The sequence below is a fragment of the Primulina huaijiensis genome, chromosome 17 (genome assembly GCF_012295235.1).
Source record: "Primulina huaijiensis isolate GDHJ02 chromosome 17, ASM1229523v2, whole genome shotgun sequence".
Classification (NCBI taxonomy): Eukaryota; Viridiplantae; Streptophyta; class Magnoliopsida; order Lamiales; family Gesneriaceae; genus Primulina; species Primulina huaijiensis.
Window position 1 is genome coordinate 5,835,552 of NC_133322.1, and position 11,904 is coordinate 5,847,455.

Sequence of the window (11,904 nt, forward strand, 5' to 3'; positions counted from 1 at the left end):
TAAATATAACACATATCATAATTGTACAATAAAACATTATCATATAAATACATGAAAAATAAATTATTGTACATTTATATTCTACCACTATATTGTTCATTTTCAGAGAAATCATTGAGAAAATCTGCAGCATCAATATTGTTCATTTCTATCCCACCAACATATTGATCATTTCCAGAGAAATCATTCATAAAATCAGCAGCATCAAAATGAGTTGAATCACTCAAACGGTCACTTCGCTCAGTGAAGTTGGTCTCTTTTTCTTCCCCTTTATCGATTCTTTATAGAGCTTGCAAAGGCGCTCAGGGGCTCGACAAATACGAGACCAATGTCCTGGAGTGCCGCATCTGAAACAAGAACTTTCAAATCTTTTCGAGTGATTTTCATTAACACTCATGTTCTCATGATGCCTTTTCTGTGGGTAGTTCGTGACGCCCTTTTGAGATGCGTTATAAAAATAACTATCTCTATTGTTTTCAAAACCACGGCCTCGACCACGACCACGACCACGTCCAATTCCACATCCACGTCCACGACCACGACCACGACCTCGACCAAAACCTTGTCTTTGAATTTGATTTTGGTTTCCATGTTTAAATTCATTTTTACTTACAGCATTTACTTCTGGAAATGTTGATGATCCAGTGGGTCGGGACTGATGATTTCTCATTAGTAGCTCGTTGTTTTTTTCCGCCACAAGAAGACAGGCGATGAGCTCAGAATATCTCGCAAATCCACGCACTCTATATTGTTGCTGTAAAGTTATATTTGATGCGTGAAACGTGGCAATGTTTTTTCAAGTATTTCCGATTCTGTGACCTCATGTCCACAAAATTTTAGCTGCGAGATTATTCGATATATCGCTGAATTGTAATCACTGACTTTCTTAAAATCTTGGAATCTTAACATATTCCATTCATCACGGGCGGTCGGAAATCTAACTTCCCTTATATGTTCAAATCTTTCTTTCAATCCTTTCCACAGAGCCATGTGATCTTTTTCGATGAGATATTCACATTTTAAACCTTCATTGAGATGTCGACGCAAAAATATTATAGCTTTTGCTTTTTTTTGTGATGAAGATATACTATTTTCTTTAATGGTCTCGCTTAGACCCAATGACTCAAGATGTATTTCTACATCGAGAGTCCATGGCATATAATTTTTCCCCGTAATGTCGAGTGCAACACATTCGAGCTTTGTCAAGTTTGACATGGTGGTACTAAAAAAAATTATGATGCATTTTATTAATTAATGAATATTGCAATACAAAGTAATGGATAAACAACAAATACAAGCATTCGTAAAAATAAAGAAAACACATGAGGATGATATTCTCCGATAAGTACAAGATTCGTGAGTATTATAACAAAAATAATTAAAAATAACTTTGTGGAAGCCATCTTCTTTTTTCTTCAAAAAATTGATGAAGAATAATTTTAGAGACGAAGAGAAAGTTGGAGTGAANCTCTCAGAATTTATAACAAGTTTTTTGAAAAATTTATTTTATTATTTATAATAACATTATATTATATAGTAAATATATAAACAATAAATAAATAAACAATAAAATAAATATTATTACTTTTGTTACCTTTTTCTTCTGCTTTGGAGCTTGGAAAAATATGGAGGACTTTTAGAGCTTCGTGCTGATAACGTGTTGTGAAAAAGTAAAAATTTACGGTAAAAAGTAAAAATCTCAAACTCTCAAAATTATCACACTACACACTTTATAATATTTTTATCTCAACTCAATTGTGATTTTCTTCACAAATGAGAGATTTATTTATAGAAAATTTTTACAAATAATCCAAAAAATAAATTACATCATTACCTTAATCATCACACACAAATTTCAATATTCAACACCTAATTTTACCTAATTTTCAACATTCAAATATTCAACATTCAAATATTCAATACACACATTTTAAATATTATTTTTCAACAATTACTATTATTATTATTATTATTATTATTATTCCAACCAATAACCAACTTTCTTTTTTATTATTTTTATCATTATTATTATCGGGGCGGGTTCGGGGATGGAGATATCATCCCCATACTCGCCCCCGAATCATTGCGGGGACCCCGCAGGGAAAATTGCCTTCCCTAGTCACGTCATCGATTCGATGAACTAAAGAACGTAGCGTTGTCCCGATCTTTTGAAACAAGCAACAATTTGTGATATTCACCTTTAAGCAACGAAGAACTTAGCAACAAAAATTCACGATATGAAACAATCGAAATTCAGAAAACTCACAAAAATCTTTTGTGTAAACTCAATAATGTGTTAGATAATTTGTGTAGACATGTTTGTATGAAAGAAAATACAATAAAATCATAACCTAGGGTTTCCATGCATAAAATCTGCATCGCGGCGCGCACGTGTGCACAGGCTTCTGTCTTCGGCAAGCAGAGGGTGCGCGGGTGCGCACCAGGGCGCGCGGCTGCACCACTTCTGGCACGAGTGCACGCCAGGTTCTGCCCAGTACGCGCGGCTGCGCATTCTGTTGTGCGGGTACGCGCCAACTACTGTCCTCTCGGGTCATTTTGCACTCGCATACTTGGTTGCTCGACGCTCTTTCATTATATTCTTCTTTGAACTCTTTTTATTTCTTGATTCTTCATCACTAATCATCATTAAGCTTGAAAGTCCGAGACAACATTGCTTCTTAAATCTCCTTCCAACCATTAGCATGTCACATTCGATTAGATTCATATAAAAAAAACCTATCTGCCGAATAATCNAAAAAAAAAAAAAAAAAAAAAAAAAAAAAAAAAAAAAAAAAAGTAGCCTAATTGCCATCCATGCCAAACATAATCATAAAATCCAAGCAATATTTACGCGGTGCATTTAATCTAACAACCATCGAGAAAACTGCTATCGCTAACATCCTTTTGAGGATTACAAATACATGTTTAAACATAAACATGTTACCTTCCCATAACATACTAAGCACAAATGCTTTACCCAATTAACTTTCCCATAACAATATCCTCACATCATATTAAAATTCTTGCAGAACATTCAATGTCTCAATTCCTAAGCAATGTGTTTTACTGCCTGCAACGCAGAATGATTTCCTCAAACCTCAATGATTCAGTTACAATTCATACCAGATACCAACATGTGAACAGTAGCATGCCATACATAACAACAGCAAGCATTAACAATAAAAATAAGACAAAAAGAATAAAGACTAATCGATCAGAACTGGAGCTTGGCTTTTACTATTATGCGAAAGGATTTTGCAGATGAACTGGGAATAAAGCCAATAAAAACCAAATATTCTTAAGAACAACTTCAACACATCTTGAGGTGCAAAGCAAAACTAAGGATCAAGGATTTCTAACCCAAACAGAATGCCAGCATACTTGCCTGGCACACCCCACTTCTAAGGGGTTGCCGAAATAGACAGCCCTTAGCTTCTCATACTTGCCTGGCACGATATATGAAGCGGATGAACAATCAAAAGCTATATTTCAAGTACTAATTCTGCTAAAAATGATTGCAACAGAGCATAGGGTGCAAAGTATTAGAATGAACATAAACTAGGCGGATATAACAATAAAACAAAGATCTATTACAGTTAGAAAATCTCACCTTCAAATGATGACAAGTCTCTGAACCCATTTGCAATGCCTCCTCAAATCTGAGTGCTCCAACAAGAAGAATCATAATATCCTGATAATATTGTTGATCAGTTAAAAACATTACAAAACTGGCTGAAATGTTCTGCCCTTCCGGCTTTCTATAGCAATTTCAATTATTCTCGACAAACTACTGCTGCTGTGACCAACAGATAAGTCGAGCATCAACTATTAGCTGCATTCCTTGAACTTCAATAATGACAACAAGAGGAAGATCAAAAGCCACTGGATTGAGAAAATGAAAGAAAGCAACAGATTATAAGCAGCGACATTTAATAAGACTAAGGTTAAAGTGAAAAACTTTGGTTATACCTGTCCAGACTCAAGACTACTCTCATTTACAAATAACATGAACACTTGATTCGGAAATGTGGGAACACAAAACTCGAAAGTCAAAGAAAACCTATGGGCCAATATTTTAAGTCGTTTCGTCGTCAAATCACTTCACCCTATGAAACCATGGAGATTATGATAACTGATTTTGTCCATTTTATAAAGTCATTATTTTTTTTAAAAAAAAAATTCGATTGATTCGATATATTCGATTTTGATTTGTAGTTTTTTTTTTTTTTGAAGGATGATTTGTAGTTTTTATATATATAAAAAAAATTATTGTACAAACATAAGTCGCTTAATCAGGTAAACCGACTTAATTGATTTTTTAGAAAATAAAACCAAATCACAAATAAATAGGTTTGTTTGTTTTTGGGGAAGTTGGTGAAAAATTCTCAATCAAAACATTTCTTTAGTTTCACTCCCTACCCACAAAATTGTGGTACTATGTCATACAAATTGTGGTACACTTCATGTGGAAATGTGGTACACTTCATGTGGAAATGTGGTACTAAAAAAGTACCCAGGGACTGAACACAAAAAAAAACGACGGCTGGGGACTGAAGGCCAATTTCCAGTTGTTTTTTCGATAGAAATTTCTTAACTCTTAATTTTGACATAAACTCAAGGTCTCACGAGTTAATTTTGTGAGACATATATTTTATTTTGGTTTTTTATATCAAAAATATTACTTTTATAGTAAATATGGATAGAATTAACTCGTCTCACGAATAAATATATGTGAGATCGTCTTACATGAGTTTTGTGTCCCATTAAAATGGATAAGTTGTAAACTTTAAGACATGTTGGGATTTATTAAATTATTTTTTTAAGGATATAGAATTTGAAATTTGCTCATATTGTGCTGAAATCCTAACATGCCGAACCCTGAAGTGAGAAGATAGTGAGTTTGGTATTCCCGTCACAATAATAAGCACCATTTGAGACGTTTTGGTTTAAAAATGTTTTTGGAATATATTACTAATCTGAAAATTCTGGTATTGTTTAAAACTTTTTATGACTATTAATTTCTCGCGTCTTCAACTATTGAACGCACATATCCCTAATAAACACATACAAATGATGATGTCTTGCTTAAATGTTCAAGATTTGAAATTCAAGATTTGAAAACACGAGAAGTTAATAAAATTTTAATAAGATAAAATGTCGTACAAATAGTTAATGATTTAAATTTAATAAGTACAAATTGGTAAAAAGTAAGAAAAATAATATTAAATATAGAAATTGGATTATATAATTGAGAAAGACGAAAGAATAAACCTAAATAAGTCACCGATTGGAAAATATAATTTAATATTTCTCATTTTAAGTAGTTTTTTAAATCTGTATAATAATTCAATTTATCAAAATATTGTCAATACTATTTAGGACTAGGGTTGGGAAAATATACCCAAATATCGAAATACCGAAATACCGTACCGGAAAAATACCGAAATTACCGAAAAAATCAATATACCGAAAATATTTTTTTAATTTTTTTTTAAATTTAAGTTCGGTATACCGAAAAAATATCGGTATACCGACAAAATTTTCGGTGTCGGTACGGTATCCGGTATGAACTTTTTCATATCGAAAATTAGGTATACCGAATTTCCGGTATCGGTATCGGTATGGAAAAATTCCATACCGATATTTACGTCACAGTATACGGCACCGTAGTTCGGTACGGTATACCGTACCGTACCCACCCCTATTTAGGACTTATGTATTTCAAGAGTAGGTCATTTGTGAGATGGTCTCACGAATCTTTATCTGTAAGACGGGTCAACCCTATCGATATTCACAATAAAAAGTAATAATCTTATCATAAAAAGTAATACTTTTTCATGGATGACCCAAATAAGAGATCCGTCTCACAAAATACGACTAGTGAGACCGTTTCACACAAATTTTTGTCGTATTTCAAATATATTTTCTATAAATTATCATAAACTTTTTTTTATAAATAATCAAGTCAATTTATCAAAATATTGTCCTTATTATTTAAGAGTTATGTATTTCAAATATATTTTATATAAATTATTATAAATTTTTTGTTATATACAATTTATAATAAAAGTTTTAATAATTTTCAAAAGGATAAGAAATGATAAGAGAGGATAATATTATATATAGCAGAAAATGGCTGCAGTGGATCCTCAGCCCCACCGAATTTTACCGTCTTCGATCGATCGGGTTCACTGATCACCTTGATTCGAATCGCGGAATCATTCCGCTTTTGATGCATTTTCTAGTTTTAATTCAGTTTTCGTTGATCACCCGGTAGTGACCGGTTGTTTAGGATTCACTCCACATATGGATTCGCTTTGTGCTGATCTGATTTTTATTTCGAGTCCCGAATCATCGTTTTCATCATCTGGGTTTTGGCTTCGTTTGATTTTATCTTGAATTCTTCGGTAGATTCGACCCAATTGAACTGGGTTTTCATATTAACTCCTGTTGCTATTGATTGCGATGAAGATCGAGGAATTGGGTGATTCGACAGATGGTGTGTTGGAGAGAATCTACAGTGGTAATGATAAGGGAAGAAGGCTGATCCCTGTCGGGGTCGACGCGAAACGAGCTTTGGTTGGGGCTGGTGCTCGGATCCTTTTCTACCCGACCCTTTTGTACAACGTCTTCCGGAATAAAATTCAAGCGGAGTTCAGGTGGTGGGATCAACTTGATCAGGTATAACACATCTTGATGGTTCAGTGATTTGTGTCTTTTTAAAATTCTTCATTTTGTTTTTAGGGATTTGATTGTTGAGGTAGTAATTTAATCAAAGTTGGTTTCGTTTGAGTTGCGAGGTTGCTGTAGTCGACTATGGGAAAATGATTTATGCTGTAAAAGAGGAAATTTTTTGAATTTTCTTAGAAAAGAGTGAAGTTTTTGGCTCTTGGGTTGTTTTTATCCGAAATTATTATATGCATAACATTAAATGTTTCTACCTGTGATCGAAGCCAGCTGAAGGGCAAACAGAAGGTACAATCTTTTCGTTCTGATGGTGTAACAATTAGCTTAATTTTCTAGGAAATAGTCTCTGAAATTTTCCCGTGATGATGAACACTTGTCGAGTTTGAGTTTTATGTACTTTCTTTTTCAATGATGTCCTGCTCATGGCGGTTGACAAATATTTCATGTATATTATGTGTCTAATTATTTGCTTTTGTGACAAGTATTTAGTTTATCCTGCTTGGAGCCGTTCCATTTCCAAAGGACGTGCCTCGGCTGAAGCATCTTGGAGTTGGTGGTGTAATTACTCTGAACGAGCCCTATGAAACTTTGGTTCCGACATCTTTGTACCATGTAAGTTATTTATCTATGGCTTGACTGTGAGCCTGTGAGGTGTGAGTCTATGATTAGTCCGAATCTTTTTTCTTATAAGCTATAATACATTGATGTTGAATTTATATGAATTTTCATTTTCTTTTGCTGTAAACCTGTGTATGTTTTATGTGGCAATTTTACTTTAAAATACTTAAGTTATGGAAAACTTTGGTGTGTTTTTACAATTAGAAGTCTTCCATCATTTGAGTGGAATGTTTTTCCAGCCCCTTGGACAAATTGACTTCCAAGGATTCTCTTTCTTACTAAGTGTTCTATTCGTACTCACCACGCTGTTGCATTGTTATTTCAGGCTCATGGAATAGACCATCTTGTAATCCCGACAAGAGATTATCTGTTTGCTCCATCGTTTGTGGATATTAATCGAGCTGTAGATTTCATTCACAGTCAGTGATTTTCTTTTCAATATTTTCCTGACGTTCACTTTATGTCCTGTAAATTATACCGTCCTCAATACTTGCCTTTCGTTTCATGCTGCTCATAGAAAATGCTTCTGCTGGTCGAACAACATATGTGCACTGCAAAGCTGGACGGGGACGGAGCACAACCGTTGTCCTCTGTTATCTGGTGTTGTTCTTTTTTCTCCACAGAATATGACGAGTGAAAAATGACAATGTTGGTCTTCCTGACACCTTAATTAATATGATTTGCAGGTGGAATATAATCATATGAGTCCTGCTGCAGCACTTGAATATGTTCGGTCTAGAAGACCCAGGGTACTATTGGCTCCATCCCAGTGGAAGGTATACACAAAAAACCAGGGCTGATTGCCCAGATCTGATAATTTAGAGGAGGGGGTAGAAACGGGTGTCACAAGGTTGGAATTCTTGCAAGTGACATTGATCGTGATATGTTTTGCTAGAACCGTGGCACATATGTACTTCCTATAATTCAAGTTGTTAGAAGAGTCGATCGCATATTGTTATAAATACATTCCTTTGTCTCTGCATTTTGACTTTAGAAGATTATTACAATGTGGCTAGAAGGCGTGGTGGAAAATGGAATGGATATTTTTAGGGAAGGTTGAAGCAAAACACGCGGTTGTAGAAAATTACATAAAATCTCAAAACTTTTTATTTGTGAGGGACAAACGCCCCTTGCACCCTTTGCTGGATCCACCTCCTGCAAGAAACTGTATTTGTTTCCAGTTGTTAAATCACATTACAAGATTCTCTTGTTATTCTGATGGTTTAAAACTCGTAGTTACTTGCTTTTCCAGGCTGTTCAAGAATACAAGCAGCAGCGGATGGCCTCAAAGGCAATGTGTACTTCGGGAGATGTTGTACTAATTACAAAAGCTGATCTCGAAGGTTATCGTAGCCCTTGCAACGACATCTCTGGCAAGGAGCTGATGGCCATACCCAGAATATCGAGGTCAATGCCTATGATGGCTAAGCTCTCTTGCCTCTTTTCATCTTTAAAAGTTTCAGGTAGCTGCGTACCGATAATGAGGCAGCTAACCGAGGCGCGTGCTTGCTAGCTTGTAGGAATCATATTTTTGCATACAAGCTAAGAAGAGCATCAGAAAAACGTCCATGATCTCTTGTTGTATAGAGGTCAATGAAGAATTATTTGATAAGATTATAAATAAACAAAAAGAGTAGACTTGGTTGTACATAATATGGGTCGGGTATGATTTGGTGCTTAACTTGTATATAACTACAAGTACTACTGTTTCATCTGGGATCCTTTGCTCGGGTACTGATTCTGTCGAAGATCGGATCCCAAGATTTCTTGGGTTGGCTGGCCCATTGTGTTGGGCTCAGTTCCCTAATTATGGATTGCTGGTAATAAGTTTACCTCGGCTATAGAAAAATGAAACTAACAATGAAAATTTGTTCCTAAATTTCTTGTATTTTAGTTTCTCTTTCACTGGAAAACAGAAAAGAAATAACGGGGATAATCAAATATTAAGCAGCATGGAGAGTTTCACACATGAAGATGTCCAAATTTTTTTATCATACAAGAGAGATTGGCTAGGCGACAAATTTCATTGAATTTTATTAATCTACACTTATATTCTATTTGACTTTTTAAAGAAATTTCTATGTTGATATCAAGTGCTACTTCCTCCAACATTTTTAATTCTGACAATATCTGTAGCGATTGCTATAGAGTGTCAACAATACAAGGGAATCATATATTAACCAAATATATGCCATATAATGTATATTTCTTGATATTTCAGGTCACTAATTCTTATAAAAAGATGGTCAAATTCGTCCTTTTGGTTGACCTAACTATTTTTTACAAGACGCTAAAATCTTCAGGTTCAATTCCAAAGCTAAAAGGAGTGAGTACGTTCCTATAAATTGTGAGTGGCGGCGAGAGATTGTAACATACAAAATTTTATAGTCGAATCTTTTCATTTTGTTCAAGGTTTTTACTTTAATAATTTTTAAGGTTTTTCCATGTAAATATTAGTGTCACATTTTATCATTTATTTTCATATTTATATCTCAAAATATCGCACATGATACCAATTTCTTACAATTCTGATTATGCTATATGGTTGCAGCTTTGACTGTTCTTCTGCATCAAAAAAGGTTTTTGATATTTTTTTTATTAAGGTGAGATTATTTTGTCAAGTATACTAAATTGTTGTAGACATAAAGACAGACACGTACGAGACATCAAAATTAAATGAGAGCAATTTTATGATGTTGAAAATAAAGACAAAAAGTAGTTTTAAGAAAAGAGAATTGTTTGACCGATAGACCGAGTGAAATCACGGACGAGAAGTGAAATTAGACGAATGATAATGTTGTCTCCAATTTACATTTGGCTATAGCAGATGAAGTACTGTCAAGTATCTCTGAGATAAAAACGGCAAAAGATATTTGGGATACTCTTAAAAAAATGTTAGAGGTCAAGTTACTGCACAACAAGATTTTCCTAAAGAGAATGTTTTATATTATTTGGATGGCGAGATCCTCATCGATGACTGACCATATCAACACTCTAAATATTTTATTTATCCAACTTACCTCTATGAGGCATAAAATAAAGGAAACAAAATGTGGTGAGATTCTATTTCAAAGTACACCAGATTCATATGATCAACTTAACCAATAATATCCTTTTAGATTCTCTAAAATTCGACGATATCTTAACTTCGATTCTCGGAGAAGAAAGTTAGCGCCAAAATAACAAAGATATGTTGGTGACTTCGAAGCAAGCAGAGGCTTTACTGATGATAAGATGAATATTTATGGATCGTGATTCTATTGAGGGCCAAAGAGGAGGTAGATCAAAGTCTAAAGTAAGAAGAAAATATTTACTGCTTTCAATGTGGCGGTAAATATAACTTCAAGAAAAAGTATACGGGTATCGAGAAGGATTCTCAATGAAATATGTCTAGTACTTCAGTCAGTGGTGAAATATTATTCAGCGAAGCAGCAACAATTGAAGAATACAAACACAAATTTTGTGATACATGGATTATGGATTCAAGAGCGAAGTGACACATGATGTCTCGGAGAGAATGGTTCGATCAGTGTGAACCATTCTCATGAAGATTTGTATTCATGGAGAATGATCATGCATTGGAAATCTTTAGGGTCAGTATCATCAAAATAAAAATGTTTGATTACACTAGACCAGCGAATAATCTTTTGTCATGACAATTGGATTATATTTGGTGTAAAACCCGTATCGAGAACATGATAATAAAAATTGTCAAGGGCGCGCTTGTGGTTATGAAGGCGAAAAAAGTTGTTGCAAATTTGTATGTACTTTTGAAAAAAACACACAAAGATGTGAAACTAGTGCTTGTATCGATTGGTGCAGGAGAAGAATTAATAGTTTTATGGCATAGAAAGCTCGAGCGTATATCGGAACGAGAGTTGAAAAATCTTTTAGAACGGAGTTTGCTGTCGAGGTTTATAAAACTGTTTCTACTATTTTGTGAGTATTCAATAAAAAACACATATTAAAGTTTGATACTTCTGTAGGAAAGAGATTGACAATTATATTAAATTTCAATTTTTTCATGTATTTATGTTAAATAATTAATTTTTTAAGCTTGTAGAGGGATTTAATTCATATGTTGTTACTAATTAAAAATTAGATAACTAATTATTTCGTATTATATTTATTTTAATACATAAAATAAAATATTGAGATTAAATATTATATAAATGGGAATATGTATGTGAAAGAGATGATAGAAAAGAGAGGCAACGTTGCTTGATATTCCAGGCAAATTATCAGCAGTATACTCGATGGACCACCACCACACCCTGTCTATATATGGCAAACAAGTGTTCACCCTCAAAGAGCTCGTTTTGTAAAATTTGTCTTTAACACTTTCTAAATTCCAACGATTTCAAGTTGCTCGAAACGATGATTCAATCCCCAAGACAGCTTGTAAGAGAATTTGAAAATTGAGACCATTTAGTATATTTTAGAATTAGCAAAACTTGTATATTCAGGAAAAAATAAAATAAGGAAACCAAAATCGAAATAATTTTGTTAAATGAGAATGCTGATTTCTTTTATATTTTTCACTTCTCAATCCAAACAAATTAATTTTACTTTTAGACAACTGGAAACTTTAAAAACCTT

The 11,904-nt window shown here is 33.8% G+C and overlaps 1 protein-coding gene across 1 annotated transcript; it reads left to right on the plus strand.

Moving 5' to 3' along the window:
* The first annotated feature begins 6,132 nt into the window (after positions 1-6,132).
* On the plus strand, positions 6,133-9,184 carry LOC140963620 (phosphatidylglycerophosphate phosphatase PTPMT2-like). Its single transcript, XM_073423012.1, has 6 exons — positions 6,133-6,681; positions 7,177-7,299; positions 7,631-7,724; positions 7,823-7,905; positions 7,992-8,081; positions 8,558-9,184. The coding sequence occupies exons 1-6, from the start codon at positions 6,466-6,468 to the stop codon at positions 8,816-8,818; spliced, it is 867 nt and encodes a 288-aa protein (XP_073279113.1). The 5' UTR covers positions 6,133-6,465; the 3' UTR covers positions 8,819-9,184.
* The last annotated feature ends 2,720 nt before the right edge of the window (positions 9,185-11,904 follow it).

Bases quoted from the DNA above. Each gene is read 5' to 3' on its own strand.
- LOC140963620 (XM_073423012.1), top strand. From the start codon at position 6,466: ATGAAGATCGAGGAATTGGGTGATTCGACAGATGGTGTGTTGGAGAGA. The intron at 7,725-7,822 runs GTCAGTGATTTT...TGCTGCTCATAG, and splicing joins AGCTGTAGATTTCATTCACA to AAAATGCTTCTGCTGGTCGA. The intron at 7,906-7,991 runs GTGTTGTTCTTT...TATGATTTGCAG, and splicing joins CCGTTGTCCTCTGTTATCTG to GTGGAATATAATCATATGAG.